Source organism: Platalea leucorodia (assembly GCF_965183815.1).
Source record: "Platalea leucorodia genome assembly, chromosome: 3".
NCBI classification, from domain to species: Eukaryota; Metazoa; Chordata; class Aves; order Pelecaniformes; family Threskiornithidae; genus Platalea; species Platalea leucorodia.
In genome coordinates, this window is record NC_138825.1 from 73539734 (window position 1) to 73562289 (window position 22556).

Genomic DNA, 22556 nt, shown 5'->3' on the forward strand with positions numbered 1-22556 from the left:
CGCCCCTGCACCCTCACATTTTATGTGACAGCGTTGCTTTAGTACCTTCAATAAAATAGCCTCAGCCAGTGAAGCAAGCACAAGCACCTTATGAGGTGTGACTAACTTCTGAGCGCAGCCCTTTTCCTTTGCTGCTGTTTATAGATGACATAGGAGCCCTTGTTGGCCCTGCAGCTCGCTTAATTGACTTAAAGCTGGTAGTGAGCAAGTGAAACAGAAACATGGCATTTGTTAGCTTTTTGATCCCCTTTGTGATCGGCACTGATATCGCTTTCTCTTGCCAGAATACTGATGACTTCGTGGGTGCCAGTTCTCCGGGGGACATTGTTATTGGAGGCTTGTTTGCAGTTCATAGCGAAATGCTGCATCCAGAAGAATATCCCATCAAGCCAGTAATTCAGAATTGTGCTGGGTGAGTAATACTGGAAATTACATACATAGCAAAGAGGAGATCGCTGACATCTGGCATGTACTTCTTATATTAAGATGAGCAAAATCGGGTTCTCTTGCGTTTTTTAGTCTTTAAAAAGACCTTGGACGTCACATAAATTGCACGTAAATTAATACAGGATGACAAAGTATGGCAAAGTTACAGTAAAAAATACTGTGGCTGCCTGAGGAAGGCAATAAGCATTTGATCCTATTTCAATCTTCATGTATAACCAAATAGCCCTGGAGGTTTGTGCTGAACAATCATGTAATTTCCATGTAAATGCTAATTTGTTGCTACATGTCTGAAGTACTCTGCTGTGCAGTTGCTCAGTGTTTGTTATGAAGTTGCACCTACATCATTTGAACACAGGCAGACTGTTCCATTTTACCTAAGCACATATTAAAGTATGTCCCCTGCCTCACAGGGCAGCTCAGTTGTAATCTATGATAGTACCTTGCTGACTAGATTGTAATTATTGTTATAATTACTGTAATTATTGCACTTTGTCTTATAATCGTGGCCTTACGTTATAGGATAGACTGTATATAAACAGCATGCCATGTATGCATTCAGGTTCAGACTGTGCATCAGAATATTTATTTTGGTGGCTCCAAATCCTACTGTGCTTGAAACATCCGTTTTTCTGGAAAGAATGCAAAGGAACCCTGGTGAAGAACTTTATTCTAAGTATATAATAAAGCATTCCTAAGCCCAGAAATGCCAAATATGCATTTTCTTTAATTTTAATACAGGTGCAAATCCTCAAATTTTATTTGAATTTTACATGCAACTTAGTCCCACATCTGAATCTAATAATCAGCTGGACATGCAGGTATCCATCTGGATTTATTTAAAAATGATGACAAAGTTGATAATTTTGTCAGTCTTCCGTTATTTTTCTACGGAGTCATAAATTGCCTCAGGTCCATTTGAAATTTAATTTAGCTTGCAAGATTTGTAAACTTTAGAGAAGCTTTCCTGAAAAGAGGGTTGGTTGTATTGCAGACATTTGTGCTAGCACAGTTCTGATTAAGCGTCTGTTATAATATCCAGTGGAGATAAGTCCTTTCTTTTCTTTGTTTCATGCTTTTAGTGAAAGTAGATACATTTTGAAAAAAAGCTTATTGGGCAGATGAAGTAAATGGGAATACCTTCACCGGCTTTGACAGATGCTTCCTGAAGATATCGCTTGCAAATTTTCATGTAACATGAAAATTAATTTTTTAGCACCTGATTTTTTCAGAAAAGCACTTTTATTTGGGTATATTTTAAGTTTTGTGTTTATTTTGCTTAATGTCCCATTTAGGTGAGACAAAAATATATGTTTTCTAATCTTTTGTATACTAAAACCCAAGCAAATCACACAAAACATACCATCCATCACTTCTTTTCAGTAGTTGTCAAATTCTAAGGGATATGCTCAAAACGGACTTTGCTTCAGCCTTGTTACCAGCAATGTTTTTCTAAAATAAAACTTCTGTGTTTCCTGACAGCTTCGAAATTCAAATTTTTCTTCAGACACTTGCAATGATACATGCTATTGAAACGATCAACAATTCAACGCTGTTATCTGGAGTTACTCTGGGCTACGAAATCTATGACACATGTGCAGAAGTTACAAAAGCCATGGCATCTGCTCTGAGGTTCCTGGCTAAATTAAATTCTTCAAAGGACGTTGTAGAGTTCAAGTGTAACTACTCAGACTACGTCCCAAGAATTAAGGCAGTCACTGGAGCCAGCTACTCGGAGGTGTCAATGGCAGTTTCAAGGCTGTTGGCTTTGCAACTAATCCCACAGGTAGGTTTGAGGGAGCTATTTCATTTTGGACAGAGGGTCAAATTTACCATGCTTAGAATAAAGGTGCGGCTCTGTTCATAGGGATTGCAAATGCCACTTGTTTGATACAGGGCAGGGTTTGACTCAGCCTAAGGACATCAGGAGGTGGGGGGATTCAACGCCAAATGGAGAGCTTGATTCACTTGCCTAAACAAAGGCAGTAAGGGCTATTTTATATGCCCAAGGCACATGCCTCCGAGTGCTATTTCAGGATGATGCTGGGCTCTTGTCATCCTGGCAGCACCATTAGTCAGTCCTGCATGGCTGTGCCAGTTACGCTAGTGTACCTCGGATGCCACTCAAGGACTTTGTTCAGGCATCCAAGTCACACCCACTGGGCCTCGTCTGGCTGGCAGTGAATATTACAATACCCAATCTCAAGCTGAAAAAAAAAAAAAAAAAGACAAAATCAAACTTGGCCTGAAGTTTGGAAATTCTCTCCTGCCTGAAGTAGGTTCTGGCCTCTCTAGGACTAGTACAGTCCCACACTTGCACTTAGGCTGGTGCTTACATTTCTACTTTCACCATTGTAAAAGAGCTGGGGTCAAGGCCAGGACCAACAAGGAAAAAGGAGATCCACTTCCACACCATCCTGTGTTGCAGGTTGGGTTGGGCTATTTGACATAAATGACCATACTGCAAAGTAGCACCATAGTAACCAAACACGTGCAAAAGACACAAAATCTGAACTAAACATAACTTCTAGCTGAATCTTTTCCTCTGCAATGGTAGGAAGTAAGTATGACCTCCAGCTCCACCGCAAGAGCAATAGTAAGTATGAAAACTAAAATGCCACACTTGAATATAATCAAAAGGCAAGTGATGAAACAAATCTGCATTGGGACATAGAGATGGAAAAGTGACCCAGGAGATTTTTCTCACCAATAGCATCTGTAATCTTCTGACAACAGCAAGATTTGGTATCCCCTCCAGACAGGTGACTTTCATTTTGGGAAGCTAAGATTTATTTTTTAAGAACTGTCAAGCAATGTATGAAATACAAGTGCAGGAAAAAACTCCTACAAATAGAAAAGTATTAAAACTGAAGAGATTTAAATAACAATGTTCCATTTACCTTTTTCTAGCTGCATTCACAAGGAAAAGGTAATAAATCTTTTATATGAAAGAAACATAGCATTCTGTAGTATTGGTTACTGTTTGTTTTTTCTGGGAGGTTCTTCTAACAGTCTTAATGGTCCTTTTAAAATATAGTATTTAAAATATAAAATATAGTAATTAAATCTTGGAGAGAAAAAATATATGTGGGTGAACCATACTAACATTCCAGCATAATTGTCGTATCCATTTTGAAAGGTTTTATTCTCTGCCTTTACCAAAGTAAGTAATTATATGCATGGGGATGAAAATAGTGGAAGCGGTACTGGGCATGAGTCTGCATCCGAATAGCAGGGTGAGGGAACCTGCCCCATGTGGCTGCACCTTGTTGATGCTCAGTCACAGGAGGAGGGAGCCCTGGGTCAGGTTGGATGAAAGAGCAGTCACGGCAGCTTTGGATCTCTTGGCAAACTTTGCAGGAGACCTCTTCTGTAACTGAATTGTTTGCTCTTCCTAGGTCAGTCCTGCATCATCAGCTGAAATCCTCAGTGACAAAATCCGGTTTCCTTCTTTCTTCAGGACTATCCCCAGTGATTTCCATCAGACAAGAGCAATGGCCCACTTGATCTGTGAGTCTGGGTGGAACTGGATTGGAGTAATAGCCACTGATGATGACAATGGGCGCTTTGCTCTGGAGAGCTTTGGGATCCAGGCCATGGCAAACAACGTTTGCATAGCTTTTAAAGAAATGCTGCCTGCCTATCTCTCTGACAACACCTTTCACACCAAAGTTGATCACGCAATTGAGAAGATTGTCAAGGAAGCCAGAGTAAATGTTATTGTTGTCTTTATGAGACAGTTCCATGTGCTCAAACTCTTTAAGAAGGCAATTGAGAGGAATGTAAAAAAAATCTGGATTGCAAGTGATAATTGGTCAGCTGCAGTCAAAATCAGTACAATTCCGAATATCAGACAGCTGGGGACCATTGTGGGATTTGGATTTAAAAGCGGAGACATCTCCACATTCCAAGACTTTCTGAGAAACCTTCACAAAAAGCCCACTGACAACAACAAGTTTTTACATGAATATATTATGCTTTTGTCAGTCTGTGCACACCTGGAATACCACGATTTTCAAACATGCATTTCAAACCAGTCCCAGGATGATCTGTTGCAAAATGTTGAAAATAAACATCAGATCTGGAGAGATGATTTTTTGAATGCTAACATTGAACCAGGATTTATCCATAGTACTATACTTGCAGTCTATGCCATTGCTCATGCCATTAAAGGGCAATGCAAAGACAGAAACTGCAAGGATCCCTCTGCCTTCACTCCCTGGGAGGTATGGTGTTAATTCTTTCAGGTCTCATTCTCTCTGCAAAACTTTTGTCTCATTTTTGCTCCCACATTCCTGGATTTACTAGCTTGGTCCTTTTACTAGATGACTTTTTATTCCTGTTCCTGCCTTTCTTCACCAACTGAAATCACAGACTATGTGCTAGAGCAGCAGTATCTAACTGCTGCACTGCTGAGAACTAGAACCCAGTTTTGTCTCCCTTTTTTTGGCCCATGTAGACACAGAAGCTCCTGGTGCTAAGCCACAGCTGTGTTCTGCTGTAGATAGAGATTGATTATTGCATTTCACATACAGATAGCTAACTGATCAAGAGTAACTGCACACCCACCATCTCCTCCTTCATGGGTACAATAGCAATGGCTGTAAACACTTGACTTCACAGGTGAAGAAGGGATCTTTTTCTGCTGGGCTTCATTAGCTACCCTAACACTTCTCCACCACCTTCAAAGAGCACACAGAGTAGGCACCAGCTTGGATGAAGGCTCCGGTCTGCAGGTTCCTTGCTGGAACGTTTTGCTAGCTACTCATGTGGGGTAGAATAAAATGTATAGTCAATCTGCAGTTGACTTATCAGCTATTCAGCTACTACTGGTTGGTCATGTGGCTGCAAACCACTGTAATACATAGCCATGAGTGCTCTTGAGAGATGGGGATATTGCAGGATAGGAGCATTCATTCACCAAAGAGTTTCAATTTTCCTCTCTCTCTCTCACCATTGTCTCTGTTTTGTCTGAATTCAGGTATTTTCCTCTATAATTAACCTTTATTTGAAAGTGAAAATGCAGCAAACTTATTGCTCTGTCTGATCTTGATTTATACTGAAGTGACTGGTAGGAAAATTAGCCACAATCTTTAAGATGGGTGAGGTACTTGTAATCAAACCCTACTGGGTGGGAAAAGAAGAGGAAAAATCAGGCAAGTAAACCTGACCTGACCTTTTACCCAAGAACCTGCTCAGGAATATTCACTTTTACACACTTTTACTCAGAGGATTAAACAAAAGTTCATTTAAAAGTTAAACAACCACTAAAGCACTCTGACTTGCTCTGACCTCTTATCCTAGGTCAGGGCAGGTCAAACCAAGATAGGGGATTTGAAAAAAAAAAAAAAATCAGACTCTTGCATGAATTTGTAAATGCAAATGGGACAAATTCATGACTGCTCTACAGGGGATGCAACTTTATGGTGCTGCATTTACATCATTGCTGAATTAAATCCCAAATGAAAAGTCCTGTTAGGAGGCTAAGAACTCATGAAGAAAACTGAAAGAGATAGTTATTCCCCCTATGATGTTTTCATAATACATTTCCTCTACACTAAATTTAAACCCTCTAGAAATAGCTATATATATATATATATATAAAGCTTAGGATGCAACTCATCCATATCACACACCTCCACATACAGAGAAACGACAGTCATCGGTGTTACAGACTTCGCAACAATAACCTTCAGTTACATCAAAATGTTGCTGACTATTAGCCCCTTCTGTCTGAAGCTAAAGATGTATTCAAAAGCTCTGTTGTACCCATACTGTTAGAGAAATTGGAAAAGTGAAGAAGAGAAAGATTAAAATTACTAGCCTGAGTATATACAATTAAAAAATTCCTATTCAGTCCCACACAGCTATGCAACATCCAACCGAAATGAAATACTGGTTAGAAGCACACTTTGGTTCTTCATAAATTGGTAGAGATGCAGTGACAGTATATGAATTCTCAAAAAAATTACATTATACATAAAAAAATGACACGTTATATACACCAGATATGTTACATAAATATGTTTGCCAAAGCCTATTGAAGTAATATACTTGTCAGTATGTTCGGTAAATACTACAAATACCACAAATGGATCCATGTAAGAGAGTGCTTTTCAAAGGGCAGTTAAATTCAGCCTCAGCCTTTCAAGAACACATTGGGTTTTTTTCTTGTTAATTAATCCCTGTTGCCAAAAATCGTTAGGCCTGCAAAGGGATAAAGCCTTTGTTTCAGTTAAGAACCACAGTAGCTAATGAAAGTCCTTCTATGGTCTCCCCATGAACTGGGATTGGGATATATGTGCCTTAACCTGTCCTTTTCTAGATTCACACAGATCTTTTTGGTCTGGCTGTTTGTGATGAGGGAGACAGAAATTTCCCTCTGTTGAACAGAAAGGGTGCTGTATGAAGCTGGACAGTTGCCTTATCAAAGCATGCTCGTTCTGATATTTCCTACAATCTATCAAATATTGCCTTGCTGTTTATTGCCATTGTGCCACTGATCACTTCATCTGAGCAAACTGGCGTGTATTGCTCATTTAACAGTTCTGATTCTCGCCTTGCAATGCACAATATCAGTCAGAGTCACAGCTGAAACGATGTTAGATATTTCCATACACACTGGGGGAGGTTACTCTGGAAGCAAATCTTGCCCATATCGACTCTGGTGACAGTAAAGTAACAACAGGAGCATCATTCATGGTCATTCTTTACAAGAAGAGGAGTTCCAAAAGGCCATTAGTTCTTGCAAGCAAAAATCTTTTCTTTCCCATCATTGTACCAAAATTTCCAAGGCTAGAAAAAGAATACTAACATGAGTATTTGTACACATTGCATAGAGCTAAGAAATGATTATTTTTTTATTAATAGATTTTTAAGGTCAACAGGATTGTCTGAATAATGTAATTCTGTGTAAGATGTCAAATTAAACAGTTATAAGGATACATTTTAATTTTAAGATTTCTTTTACTCCTAAAAAGCAACATTTCTTTTTAACTTCATATGATCATACAGATGTTAAATTATTGAGTTTATCACGCTGACCTGATACTGATATGTGTTATCATTCCTTACACTTATGTTCAGCTCCTTGAAGAACTTAAAAAAGTTACAGTCATTGATGATGATAAAGAAATCAAGTTTGACTCCAACGGAGATATGAGCACCAGTTACGATGTACTTCTTTGGAAAGAAGTTGATGGCCACATGGAAATCACCATTATGGCAGAATATGACCCAGAGAAAGGTGACTTTATCTTTGAGGATGAGGAGAAAAAAAAAGAATTTCTGAATTTAAAGGTAACTTTTAATTTGTTGACATAACATTTGAAATCTGTTTCATGTGTTTTCTTCTCCCTCCAGTATTTGCAACTGAAGTATGTGTCAGCTAGAAATCTCTCTTGTGGTTTCATGTTCTCATTTTAGAGCAATGAATCCTCTCTGGGTTTATTTGACCACCTTCATGAACCCTGAGAACCATGTTAGCCTGTGAGCAGGCTCAGTGATTTGAAATTGAGTTATTTCTCCAGGATGCTTCTAATAGGTCTACTAAGATAAGCAATAGAAGTTATGTCTGTCCCAAGGATGCTATTCCAGAATCTTGAAAAGCGGTTTTAAAATAAAAAGTGACTGTGTATAAAAGCCCCCTCTCTTATGTAACACCACCATTTATTTTGTACATGAAGACTCATATCTGTTGACTTTACTGTTTAAAAAAAAAAGAAAAGAAAAAGAAAGTTTTGTTGATTATTTGCTCCTATGAGAGCTGGAGTCAGAACACCTACAGGAGCCTGAGGTAGGTGGCAGAACCTGGAGCCCTGGCACCAGTGTAGACAGGACTAACGGGCGGCCCCAGCCAGTTGCAGCTGGATAATCTATCATCTGTGCACGGGTGGAGGTCTTGGTTCATTGTGCAGCTCTGTGCTGTAAAGTATTCACCACCGATGGGACGGGGAAAGGCTGAATACTAGGTGGGCTGAATTCAAGTCTCAGATGATGGAAAAGGCTGAAGACAGAAGAAAACCTCCAGTCTTGTCCCTCTTTGTGGCACTGCCCGGAATGGCAAGGAAATATCTCCACCTCCTTGTGAGCACCATCTGGGAGAAGAAATAGTAACATCCCTCAGGACCGCTTCTCCAATTTACAAAAAATTGTCTTTGGAAGGAGGACCTGAACTCAGACCTCGAGAGAGAAGGCCCTGATCACACCCCCCAGAGTGGTGTTTCATGACTCAGGGATGAGCTGCTGAGGGTCAGGAACGTCGGAGCTGCAGTGCAGAGCACCCGCCAAGGTGTCTCCGCTGAGCCGAGGTGTCTCCACCGGGCTCAGAGCAGCCAAGCAGGGTTTCAGGATCTCACTTGTGAAGCAGTCCATTTGAATCCCCCATCAGATACTTCTGGGCTTTCTTCAGCAGTCTAAGTCCCAGGTTCGAAGCTGGATGAGACGCTTTGATCTGGATTTTAAAGGTACAGACAGTTCCACTGATTCACATTCAGGGCCAAAAAATAAAATTATCATGTAAATAATGCCCCATCCTGTCACTTGTTGACTGTGTGGAGAAAATACAAGAAACATGGAGCCTACAACACCTTTTTTCAGCATCATTTTCAGATTCCCTTAAAATATGTTAGATACAAAAAGAGAGTGCAAATTGCAGACTTACTGGAGGTTTATTTTAATGGTTCTTAGTAATTAGTTGGGCCTGAGTTGATTTTTTTTGTTCTCTGCACACTGCAGAAGGTTCAGTCAACATGCTCCCAGCACTGCAGGCCAGGCCAGATGAAAAAGGTTACAGAGAGTCCACACACATGCTGCTATGAGTGTGTTTACTGCCCAGAAAACCATTACAGCAATCAAACAGGTAAGGAATTGTGATTCAAATAAAGGTTTATTTAGACATCATTACAATTGTTTTGTTTAGGTATAATGTGCCTTGGCAACCTTGGGTATAACTTCGGAATGGGATTAAAATATTTGTTTGTGCTCAGTTTCCCAAATACGAGTGTTCAGCCTATAAAACTAGGTTTAAATGCTTTTTAGAAGACCAAATGTACAGCAGTTAGATTTTCCAATTGACTAGGATTATCCTTTGTTAGGATGGAAAGTCTGGCTGATTTATCAGTGGGACTGACTCTCATTAAAATAGAGCCTTGCTTGCCTGTCTTTCTGCAGTACACCCAGTCCAATAAGGAAGAAATTCTTCACTATGAGGGTGGTGAGGCACTGGAACAGGTTGCCCAGAGAAGTTGTGGATGCCCCCTCCCTGGCAGTGTTCAAGGTCAGGTTGGAGGGGGCTTTGAGCAACCTGGTCTAGTGGAAGGTGTCCCTGCCCATGGCAGGGGGGTTGGACTATGTGATCTTTGAAGGTCCCTTCCAGCCCAAACCATTCTATGAGTCTACAAAGTTCAAGGGTTATGGATTTTGCTTACCAGCATATTTTTTGGCTTACCAGGGAGTACTGTGAAGTTTGATATAACTGAACAGTAATATTTTCTAGTATAAAATCTGATGTGTACTTTACCACTGGTTCATTTATAGGTTTCAGCAAAATTTTTTCAAGGGGATAATTAAATATGGAGGAGAGAGATGGAATTAAGAAAACTGTGGTACAATGTACTTTTCATATCCTGAGAGCAGAAGGAAATGAAATGTTACCTTTTTAATTCAAATAATTGTGAAATTTCTCCATATCAGAGGATAGGAATTTTAAAGCAGAAGTAACCTTTCAAAGCATAATCTAAAGCAATGTTTATTCTTGCAGTTTTATTTCAAAAGCTGGCAGTAAAGAGAAAGCTGGGCTTTTTTCTTGTCGAAATAGGTAAAGGAAAGAAACATAGTTCCAATTTCTGCAAGAGGATTGATTTACTCTCAAGTCATTGTCCAGGTTTCAGTTAAAGTTTGCCTGCCCAGAGCTCTGCCCAGGTTACGTATCGCCCGTCAGCCATGACCAAGGCAGGTTTAGGACCCTGCTCACTCTCCCTGCCCCTGGCTGCAGGCAGCCCCTGCTCCTTGCTGGCAAGCAGTCTCCCCTTGTTCCTGCTGCCGCTGCCACCACCACCACCACTGCCACCACCGCCACCACTGCCACCGCCACCACCACTGCCACCACCGCCACCACCACGGCCACCACCGCCACCGCTGCCACCGCAGCCCTGCAGCTCCTCCACCTGGACGGCGACAGCAACAGTGGGAAGCAAGCAGCCCTTAGCATCCCTTCCCACATTCCCCCTGTATCTCAAGCCTCGATAACCCACTTCACAGTTTATTTACTTCGGGTTTCTAAGTTATCTTCCTTTTTTCTGCTTTCAGATATGGACGACTGCTACCGATGCAACAACAAAACCTACTGGGCTCCCGTCAACAGCACCACATGCTACAGAAAGACAATCCATTTCCTCGCCTGGACGGACTGGTTTGCTATTTTCCTCCTCCTTCTCTCTGCTGTTGGGGTTGTGTTGGTTTTGTCAATTAGTGTAATATTTACTAAAAACTTGAACACACCGGTTGTAAAGGCGTCTGGAGGTCTAACTGTCTGCTATATTATTCTCTTCAGCCACTTCTTAATTTTTTTAAGCACCGTCTTCTTCATAGATGAACCCACAGAATTCAAGTGTAAAACTAGGCAAGCCCTCTTTGGCGTAAGTTTTGCACTCTGCATTTCATGTATTTTAATAAAGTCACTAAAAATTTTACTAGCCTTCAGCTTTGATCCCAAGCTGCAGAATTTCCTGAAATGCGTGTATAAACCTGTTCCCACTGTGGTCACCTGCACTGGAATTCAAGTTATCATTTGCACCTTCTGGCTAATATTTAGGACACCTTTTGTAAAGCAAAATTTCTCAATCCCAAGAGAAATAATTCTGGAGTGCAATGAGGGCTCTGTTGTGGCTTTTGGAATTATGTTGGGCTACATCGCTGCCTTAGCCTTCATTTGCTTCATATTTGCCTTCAAAGGTAGGAAGTTGCCAGAGAACTACAATGAAGCGAAATTCATCACCTTTGGCATGCTAATTTACTTTATAGCGTGGATTGTATTTATCCCTGTCTATGCAACTACATTTGGCAAGTACCTGCCAGCAGTGGAAATCATCGTTGTTTTAATATCCAATTATGGAATCCTCTGCTGCACTTTTCTTCCAAAGTGCTATATCATCATTTACAAGCAAGAAACAAACACAAAATCTGCCTTTCTCAAAATGATTTACACCTATTCCTCCAAGAGCGCAGGCAGCATTGCTGTTAGTCAGATTTCTTTGGATTCAAAGTCTTCCAGCTCCCGAGCTACCATCTCAGACTCGTGTAAATCTGAGAAAAACTCTGTGAACGGCAACTGCCATTTCCAAGTGCCTGGGCAGAGACTAATAAAAGGGAAAGTTCTTCCTAAAAATACGGCAAGGACTATGGCCAGGAAAAGACTTTCCAGCATATGACTGGGCAGCATTAAAGTACTAGAAGATGAAAAGCCATCTTTGGGAGCCATTTCTCATTCATGTCTCTGTCCTTTTGGCATCCCCAAAGAGAGCAGGCCACACGAAATGCCTTCTCCTCTGGTACTTAAGCAGTTATCCATTACCAGATTTGCAAGGCTTTCCTCGCTCACAGAGCCCCGGCTCTGCTCCTGCAGGCACCATGAGGCGCAGTCCCCTTCAGCAGCTCCCTTCCTTCCTCAGCCCACTCACATAGACCTGTGGGAACCTGTTCCAAAATTTCACTTCAGCAGAAGCATCAGGAAATTATTATTTCTCACAGACACGTAGGTGGGAACATATGGGTTTACCCCACTTTTTTTGCATCTTTGATGCTCAATTGTTTAAGGAGCTCCTCTTCTTACCTGGCTCTGTTTTACAAATCAAACAGAACCCTCTCCCAGCCTTTGTTTGCTAGGATAAACAAGCCCAGGCCTTTAGTCTCCACTTTTGAGATAGGCTTTCCATTCTCCTTAACATCCAAAAGTAACCCTTTTCACCTGGCATCAGTGAATCCTTTTTTTTCCTTCCCTAAAATTGCACACCTTATTCCAGATGAGTGCTGCAGTACTGAAACTAAAGTTCCTTGTATTTACCAGGATGACAATGCACTAGAGACAGGCCTACCTAAAAATTAAAGGATTTCTCTGAAGCTCTGTAGTTATATGTATGTTCATCTACATTTTTCCCCACGCTCAGAGGAAATACACTGATTCACCTCATGCACCTCCTCTGATGCATGAGGAGAGAGGACCCACTATGTTTGTCCCCAGGTCTCCTCTTAGTTGAGGACGTAATGTCAATATGTAATGTCAAAACTTATAAACACTAATTGATTCCTCTCATTAGCATAAATAATGTAATGACCAGGATCAGCATGAGTGTGTTTTTTTTAATACATATTTAAAAAATCTGATATTCAACAAGAAAATGACAATGGACCATTCCTATACGTAGAAATAGCTCAAGAATGAACTGATATGAGCTGCACTGGATGAGTCTCTGCTCTGTAGCTCTGTCAGTTCAGCTATGCTGTGCCTTCTGTATGAGATACAAAAGGCGCATCCAGAGAAGGAGGAATTTTTCTGTCGGGAAAACGGTACCACAGAGCTTTTTCAAACCCTAAACAGCAGAGCTATGTTGCCAGTCCAGAAGCATGAAAAATACTTTTCCATGTTCATAAATCCCAGACCACAGAAACTTTGCTATTTTAACTTCTGTGCCATGTTACCGTGAAATGATACTAAATTCCTTGAGTTTTGCCCGTGCTTCTGTTTAGATCTGGAATAATCGGATATTGTGGCAGGCCAAAATAAAGTTCAGTAGATTTGATGTTACACAGGCATACCGTATCATGGTTATGTACAATATATCTATTTTTCTATCATTTCTATTTATATGTTGTAACCCTTATCCATATGATTTTTCTACTCCTATTTTGTTAAAAATAGCTATAAATCACATTTCAACAGTGGACACAGGCAAGGAAATTACTGTGACACATAGACTATATACATACTACATATCTGTGAAGACATTTTTAAACTCATTTGAATGGCAAGGGTGCAATTTACATACATAGCTGCGTAATTATAGAAGTTCTGTAGCTGATTGGAAGAATGAAGGTTTATGCATATATATTTACATGATGAATGCTGCTCATACATCAGTTGTTGCAAATACTGTTCTGAATATGAAGTTATGTACGATAAGGTTAAAATTCCTGCAATTTGGCTGCTAATGCAGCAAGAAGTCTGTCCCTAAAAGAGAGAAGCAAAGCTTACATGGCACAATGACTGTCAGCACTAAGCTGGTTAGAAAAGTTAATTTGGCTCAAATGTTGTACCTGTATTTATTGTTTTCAAAAGTGTTGAGCATATCATGTCTTGAAGGCACAAGGAAAAGGGATGATTAAAGCCATATTGTTATTTAAAATTGAGTTTGCTTACTTAATTTCCTTACCTTTCCGCATGAACTTTGGTTTGGCCTTGAAGAGCAGCAATACACGCACCTGTGCAGTATTTCTACCCAGTAGGTCTTAGTCTGCTTCTTACAAATGTCCTTTGGGTTGAAAGCTAAGTAGGGTAGGGCAATCCCTCCTACAGGACAATGAGGAAAGTGTCTTGAGGAATAGGGAGTCGGGGCAGCAATATGAACCTCACTGTGAAGGTATCTTTAAGGAAAGACACCACATATGGCAGAATTTCAAAGGAGTCCTGCATGCTATGTCTGCCTCTCCAGCTACGCAGGTCTTCTGCGTAAAGCACAGTCAATGGCGGAGCTGAGAGGACGTAGCAGATTTGCTAGCTAGACTTGGCAGAAAAAAGAGACACTGTACCAAGCTGTGTTACGTATATCTTTAAATGCCTTGTCTGCCAGAAGCAAGTGATCACATTTAGGTAGAACGTAAGGGGATTGTGCTATCCTATAGAGGGTAAAAAAGCTGAAAACATGGGTTCATGGCACCAAGGGGGGCATTTGCATGCATCCCCCTGCCCAGAACAGTAAGCATTCCAGCAATCTAACCATTCCTGTTACCAGGCACAGATATTAAATGATCCTGAAACAGGTTTTCACCCACAGAGCACAGTACAGAAATCACCTTTCCAAGTCACAGCAGAGTCTCCCCGGAGCCACGGCCCGTAGGTCAGACCGCGCAGGGCCAACGGGGTTGGCTCTTCTTCCCAGCTCAGAGCGTGATCTCCTCGCTCACTTTGAAAAGATCTCAACACCACTTCTCAGAATGCTAACATCCGTATGCACCCACCTGCAAGCTTTCCATCTCCAAGACCAACAGGGAGGACACATGGTCCCCAAATACAGTGCTGTCCATAGAGAAGTCAAGTGTGAAAATGCCATCTGTTGAGGTCAGTGGGATGCTGCTCTGGATGTAACCACTATTTAAACTTTTGGGGGTTTATGTTGTTCATAGAATCATGGAATCATAGAATCGTTGAGGTTGGAAAAGACCCTTAAGATCATCGAGTCCAACCGTTAACCTATCACTGCCAAGTCCACCGCTAAACCATGTCCTCGAGCACCACGTCTACCCGTCTTTTAAATACCTCCAGGAAGTTCATTGTTAATAATGTTAAATGACGCATTGTTAATAATGCTAAATGATGCATTCTGAAGCTGCTTTCACACAGTGTACAATATCTTTAGGGAGAATGAAGACAACAAATTTTTCAAGTCCTCTACTCCAGGGCATAATTCCCTCAGGATTTCAGTGGCTGTAGCTGTGCGAATGCCTTTCAGCTGCCCATAATCTGCAGAGCAGTTCTTTGGTGAGTGCTGAGAACTATTTATGTGAGCCCCAGGCTTCCTCCCAGCACCAATGCTGACGGCTGTTGGAACTGCGAGGACTCTAAACCTGTGGGTTACCAGCACGACTAGTAACTACTAGCAGTGTTTGGGATGCTGCTCGTAAGGTAGGATGCTGAGCAGCCCAGCTGTGCTGACTCTTCCCGCCCTTCCCAGCTGTGTCTCCAGTGACAAGGAGCACTGCTTGACGCTGCGCCGCTCTCTTTGAGCAGGAAGAAGGCGAAGGCAAAACGGCTACAGGCAGCCTGTAACCCCAGTATCACCCTCTGTGTCATTTCTGTTGCTGTGTCTTCATCTCCCCAACAACGCTCTGAAATAGGGCAGAGCTGCTCGGGGTGTGCGTGTGCGTGCAAAGAGGTGCATACTCTTCGTTATTTTCAGAAGGACGTGAGAAAGCCAGTGCGGAGCTTGGATTCAGGGAGCTGGGCTCTTCTGTTTAGAGAATGGCTCATTTGCAAACAGAAATTTTGTTCTGAAACGGAACGTGGAAAGATCGATTGTTTTCTGAGTTGGTATGAGTTAAATGGATTGGGATGGCTTTGATGTTTTACCAATAATAAGGACATTTTCTTACTTTAATGATTTTGGAATGGAAACTGTACATGTGTGAATAAGACAACATCAACATGGGACTACTTATTGAATGGAAAGTGCTTTTCTGAATACCTTTCCAGAACGAAATGTTGTCCAAACAGCATTTAAAAAAACTTTTAATATCGAGGACACTAGAACTCATGGTAACAAATTTCTGATTTCCTCTGCTCCACAATTTGCTTTCAGAGAGAGCTGCTTACCTCTGGCTCTGCTCCTGACAATAGGTAACGGCAGGTTTTGGCTACAAACGGTTCAAGACTCCTGATCCGTGCCGTCAGGCTGAGCACCGTCCTTTAGCTGCTGCTGGGCAGCGATCCGTCCCGGGGGAGCGGGGCTTCTCCCGTCCGCCCCGACGGACGTAAAATCTTCCACCGTTTGGTGCATCAGACATCCTCCTGTTGAGACGCTGTGTTACACTGGCACTGGCATCGTGCTGGCACGGGCTGTTGCTTACTAAATATGTATTCTGTGCTGACTTTTCTGAATTATTTTTTTCAAGGATATGTTGGTAGTGAATTTTAATTTTTTTTTTTTCTTTTTAATAAAGGTTTACTCTGTTCAGGACGTGAAAGGGGAAAAAAATGTTTTCGACTGAAATAAACAGACAGGCGTGTGCTGAGAATCGGTACGTTTGAAGCTCCTGGAAGGGGTGACATAGAGGAGCACGGATGCGCGCCGGTCTGTGCTACGGGACTCGGGTCCACCTTGCGCCGAGTCGTGAAGCGGGCCCGCCGCGGGTGTTTCTTTAGCCGACTTTCGCCTTTAACGCTGGCGTTTCGCGGGCAGAGCTGTAGCACCCCGGAGCAGGACGGCTGCCCAGGGGGACCGGCCCCCCCTTGCCGGCGGCCGCCCCGCCTCGCCTCGCCTCGCCTCGGGGCGCGGCCGGAGGGGGTCGGCGGGCCGGGGCGGGGCCGGGGCCGGGGCCGGGAGCGGGGCGCTCCGGCCGCGGCAGTGTCCCGCCACTGCTCGCCGCCCTCGCCATGCTGCCGGCGCGCCTCCGCCCGGGGCGGCTGCTGGCCGCCGCCCCGCTCCGCCTGCCCGCGCCGCGGGGAGCCGCCGCCGGCGGGGAGCCCGCCCGCGGCCCGGCCACCAGCCGCGGTGAGGGGCGCTGCCCGCCGCGCCGGGGCGCGGGGCTGCGGGCGGGGACGGGGACGGGGACGGGGCAGCGGCTCCGCCGCGCCGGCGGCGCCTCGGGGCTGAGCGGGGGTTTGGCGGCGGGCGGGCGGCGCGGGGCCGCGGCGGAGCGGGGCTGGGGCTGGGGCTGGGGCTGGGGCGGCCGGGTCGGCACGGCGGCCCGCGGGTGGGAGCCGGGCAGCTCGGGTGGTCCCGGGCGTCCTGCTGCCGGCCTGGGTCCCGCACCCGCAGGCTGCGGGGAGGCCTAAGCGGGCCCGCAGAGACCCTCATCGCAGGCGGGGGTGTGCAAGAGACCGCGTGGAGGTAACTCTGCGTAGCGGGGACGTGGAAGTTTAATCCCTGGAAATTTAATCCTTCCAGCGACCAGGACAGGCAGGGGGTTTCCCCTTCCACCCTTACTACCACCCATCATTCACTCTTCGTGCGTGGTTTGACCAAGTGTTTTTTTGCTAATCTTTAAGCTGAGCAGGCTCACAAGGTGGTTGCGAGTTACAAACCTTCGAGGTTTGACAAAAAAATCCTCCTCTGGACGGGGCGTTTCAAGACAGAAGAAGAGATTCCTCCGAGGATCCCGTAAGTGTGCTGCTCTTGCCCGAGGGAAACATGGAGCTGAAGGGAAAGCGGTGGCGTGATCCCGATCTAAAGCTTTTCCGCAGAGTTTGAACCAGTCCGTTTTTCAACAGTGAAAACTTGGAAACAAATTAGAGGGCAAAAGAATTTCCTGTCCTGGTTAGAGGTTAAGATGAGAAAATGTTCCTTACTGGGGTCCCCAGAGCCTGGGATTAAGAACTGGATCCATCTGAGTAGATAGCCTCTGTTACATTTATGTACTGGCTTGTTTGTTTTGCTTATTCCTAACGTGCAACCAGAGAAGGATGTTATTGGTAAACAATATTTTCTGTTTATAGCTCCCATAAACAGTTCTAAGGGAGCTGACTGTCACTGAATGATTAGATCCAACAAATTATGATTTATTATAGAATTTGAGGAAAAACGAAGAAGGTTGTGAGAGAAACATCCCCCACCAAGGAAAACCGAGTACTTGACGTAGCCTTAGCCTCCCATTCTTGTTGACCCACTGGACTAGATGATCCTTGAACGACCCTTCCCACACAAACCACCCTGATTCTGTGCTGCTCTGACTCGCTGAGAGTTAGCATCCCCCACGGGAGTCAGCCGCTGAACACATGAAGCCCCTCGAATGCCAATTGCTGCCTTTTTCTTAGGGTGTTCAATAGCGCGTTCGATGTCTCTCTCCAGGACGCTACTTCTTACCATCACAGTACGTCCCTGCCTTGGGCGGTGCGTTGAGCGTAAGCAGCGTGCAGAGCTGCGTCGAGCAACGGGTGCATCCGCTGCCGGCTCCTCTTGGTTCCTGGCAGCTTCACTGAAGTTTGCTGAACTGGACAGTGGCTTTCCGTCATCCCGCCTCTCTTGCGCTGTGCTAGTCCCACCATCTTCCCCTAGAGAAAGGCTCAGACAGGTCTCAGAAGCTCTAAAAGCTATTCAGGTCATCGGGAGGTGTTTATAGAGACGCACGCATTTGCCAGTCCATGCACATACGCGCACACAAATTGCTCGTTTCTGTGCAAGTCACCGCTTTCAAGTGCGTGTCACCGCTTTGTGCTTTCTGGGTGAGCAAGGTCTTTTTAGAACTGTAAGATCATAAATAGTAATATACTAAAAGAAGTTAATTGTGAGACATTGAAGCTGAATTGTGTCACTGCTTTAACTATTAAAAAACCAAAAGAATTGCAAGATGCTGTTACCTGTGAACACAATCTAGCTGCTGAAGATATTTTGTAGCAAGGGTCAAATCTGCAGTCCTTACTCAAGGTTGTTGGGTTGTTGTGGTTTGGTTTTTTTTTTAAACAGCTGTTACTGACTTCAGCAGAGGTTTGCGCAGAGTCTTGATTAAGGATTGAGTAGCAAAGGCCCTAATTTGCAATTAGGGAAGAACATAATAAGGTCTGTTTTCCATAAAGCAGAGGCAGAAAGCAGGGAGAAAGTGAAAATCTTCTTCAGAAGAGTTTTGATTAGTGCATCGTGAAATATGATTAGGCTAATAACCCAGAGTAATAACGTTTATGGGTTTGCTTCTGTCGCTACAAATGGATTAGCGGATTAATGATTTTATGTGCTCGTCTGATGCGCGGTGTGTTTTAAAGACGATGCGTGTTTACCATGGTAGAGAGGAAAAGCGGTTACTCAGAACTGCAGGCACCGTCAGTCACCTGCACGGTGGAACCCGGCACGTGCACCGCCCGCGCGCCGGCAGGGAAGGGGGTAGCGCGGCCGAGCCGCCTGCCAGACTTGCCCTCTGCTGCCGCGCTACAGCCTTCGAGAGGAGCGCTGCAGCCCTCAGCCCTGGTCCGCGCCGCCGCGGGCAGAGCTTCCGCGATGGAAACCCCAGCTCTGCCCCATCCCACCGCTCTTCCTCCTCAGAGTAAAGCTAAAGGTGTTCTGGGGGAAAGAGATCGTTACGAGATCTTTACTCACAATGTAAAATCAATTCTTTATGCAACCATCCTTGTTACATATATGTATGTATAAAACCATAACTATATATTATGTATGTTTATATTCCGTATCTTGTGAATATATATCTTTATATATATAACGCATTCCCACGTGATTTAGGAAAGGAAAACGGCGCGCAGCCAGCGTTATAACGAACGTCTTAAAACCCGTACTCCCAAGTGTACCGTCTGACCCAGAAAAGGACTCCGCTGAGAGTTTTGAGACGGTCGTAGCGGAGTGGAGGTCTCCTGTACGGCTGGCTCTCGGGGCGCGCAGCCTGCTCCCAGCCCGGGAGGTGGAAACGGGAGCCGTACCCGCGCAGCTGCCTGGGCCCAGCCGCTGCTGCCGGGCGCCAGGCAGGAGCGTTCACTGCTTTTGCCTTGGGTGACCGGCAAAACTAATAACGGAGATTGTTCGTGTTGCGGCGTGCGCTCCTGTGCTAGCGAGGCGGCCGACAGCAGCTGCCCGCTTTAAATAAAGCTGCTGCTTTGCTAAAGAACGAAAAACTCTATCTAACCCATCGCAGTACAAACTCTGTTTTAATCACCTATCCGAGTATGTAAAGCCCCTAGCCTACAGTGTACAGGACGCCATCTAAGCAGGTCAGATACGACAGTAATTAATTTCTAAAGTTAATTTTGAATAAAAGGAACTTGTTTTCACCACATATATTTCTCCATCCGTTCAAAATAGATAAACCCCCTTAATTTTCACTATGTTTAACTAGAGCTTAAGGTATGATTTCTGGTGTATTTACCCCAAGTATTTAAATGCAAATATTTATTGCACAAGCAATTATTTTTTCAGCTTAAAAAAAAAAAAATCTGCTTAAATCCATTAAATGTTGCTTTTCCACTGGAAATGGACTAGGGTCAGAAAATGCAATGTTCTCGGGTGGTACGTAACCAGTCATAGCAAGCTGAAGATGCTCGTTTTCGAAGCTAATTCTGTTTTTATTTTTCAGTGGCGGTGATGTTGTATCTGTGAGGCTTTGAAGAAGAGATGCTTCACAGTTTTCTAATTATTCAATGCAATAACTTTAATTGCAGGCCAGAGATGCTGGACAAGGCAAGAAACAAAGCTCGAGTTAAAGCTTGTTACATCATGATTGGCCTCTCAATCGTTGCCTGTTTTGCAGTGATTGCCTCAGCTAAAAAGGTGAGTATGGTGCTAGCTAGTTATCACGTAGCATACTTAAAAATGATGGCATTCTGTGAAAAGTCGACAAGCCTTAACAGAGAGTGGCAGCTTACACCTATCCCAGTTTTAGCTAACCTGTGTTCCTGTCACCCCTGCCACCTAAGTAGTCGCTGGCTGTTCCCGAGATGGGGTGCATCGTTACTCCTACCACGCTGCTCTTAAGGAGGTGTCTTACTTCCACAGGCTGCTGCACGCCACGAGTCCTTAACAAGCTGGAACCTGGCAAAGAAGGCCAAGTGGCGGAAAGAGGCCGCGCTGGCAGCGGAGGCGAAGACAAAGTAACTTAACATGAAATGCCAAATGTCCTCGTCGGAGCAAAATTAACTGTTGCTGAGGGATTAGCGACTTTCAACCAATAAATGGAAAACTGTAGTACTGCACACACCGGAGCCAACAAGTATAGTTACAGGACCACAAAAAGAAATGGAGGGTCTCTTTATTAGAGAGATGCTTGATGTACTTGTTGCAAATTATTAAAATTAGAATGTTTTCCACACGATTAAAAGCAGTAATTAATTTCAAAGGAGATGAGGTAGTTTCTTAAGAATGTCAGGCACAGGGGGAGCCAAGATTCCACTATCTGTCTTAAAAACTTTCTTTCAGGCTTATCTTGAGCTGTTACACAGGTAAGAGTTCCTCACAGAAAAACTAGCTGTACTTTTCAATGAAAGGTTAAGTGCAGCAAAGACCAAGCAGGAGTGAAGGTAATGAAAACTGCAAAAATAAGGAGACTTATGCAATTCACTTTTGCAATTCTAAATAAAGAACAAACTGTAACCAGCCAGGGTATTACAAGTCTTACACACTGAGAAGGTTTGGAGAAGTGAGGGGAGGGGAAGGGGCCTGATAATTTCACACATTCTCAAGTCCTTATGAACTTCATGGGAATTCCCAAAGAAGCAGTCAGTTCTGCAGGCAGAGCCAAGTCTGTGGTTACCATACAAGTACATGTTTGGTTAGGTATTTACAAAACATGTTTTAAACCACAAAGTTTTCTGTCTGGTAACAGTGCCTAGTTTTACAGTGCACAAATCAGCCAGTTTGAATGCATTTGCCCCAATGCTGTATTCAAAATGGCATTTGTGTTCTCTAGTTTAAGAAGCCACGCTTATTGAAACACTAAATAAATACAATAAACATCTGTAAAATAGGTTTTATTGTTTCTGTATGGTATTTGGAGATTTAACATTCCATAATATTGCATACTACTCATATGTGTTCTGTTACAGTAATGGGCCTTTGGCCTGGATTTAAAGATGCACTATTACTATCTGAAGTTAGTATAGGTATTGTAGTTTCCACACATTATTTGAAGATATTGTGCCATAAGTAACTGAAATTTCTCATTCCAGATTTTGGTGAACTCTTGAGGTCACAGTTAAACTTCACATATCAATTGGCAGACCTATTGCAAAAATCCTCAAATTCACAATTTAATAAATTTAAACCGACTGAGAACTAACCATGGAGGAAAGACAATAGTGCATCTTTTTTTTTTTTTTAAAGACAGACCCAACAATAAATATTTTCCAGTTGCAAACTTGTTCTACAGCTAACTTATTTCTGTGCCAACATTATTACTATTTTCTGATTGCTGCTAGCAACAGTGTTTAAAGCAAATACTAGAAAATTAAAAAGCTGTATGAACCAGTCCTCAGACAAAAGTGCAACGATGAAAAAATTAGATACGATTCAGTGTATCAAGAGTAGGGAACTAAAAAATAATCTTATGCTTTGCATAGTTGCATAGATTAGCTAGTTAGTATTCACATTTAAGCAGAACAAATGGTACCCTTTTAATTAAAACCAAAACCACAAAGCCCAAAGCCCTCTATTTTTAAGCAGACTCCATAACTGATGGGGCACTTCAGATTC

At 43.3% G+C, this 22556-nt stretch overlaps 2 protein-coding genes across 2 annotated transcripts; both read left to right on the forward strand.

Annotated features, from left to right (window-relative positions):
* Nucleotides 1-221: 221 nt before the first annotated feature.
* GPRC6A (G protein-coupled receptor class C group 6 member A) lies at nt 222-11873 on the forward strand (the record flags this gene model as incomplete). The annotated part of the gene is made up of 6 exons (XM_082306735.1): nt 222-412; nt 1927-2230; nt 3843-4670; nt 7531-7743; nt 9181-9304; nt 10753-11873. The coding sequence occupies 6 exons, from the start codon at nt 222-224 to the stop codon at nt 11871-11873; spliced, it is 2781 nt and encodes a 926-aa protein (XP_082162861.1).
* Nucleotides 11874-16807: 4934 nt separating this feature from the next.
* On the forward strand, nt 16808-22468 carry FAM162B (family with sequence similarity 162 member B; the record flags this gene model as incomplete). Its single annotated transcript, XM_082305724.1, has 4 exons — nt 16808-16925; nt 17423-17534; nt 20531-20639; nt 20865-22468. 4 exons carry the CDS (start codon nt 16808-16810, stop codon nt 20961-20963), a joined length of 438 nt encoding a protein of 145 aa, XP_082161850.1. The 3' UTR covers nt 20964-22468.
* Nucleotides 22469-22556: the final 88 nt, after the last annotated feature.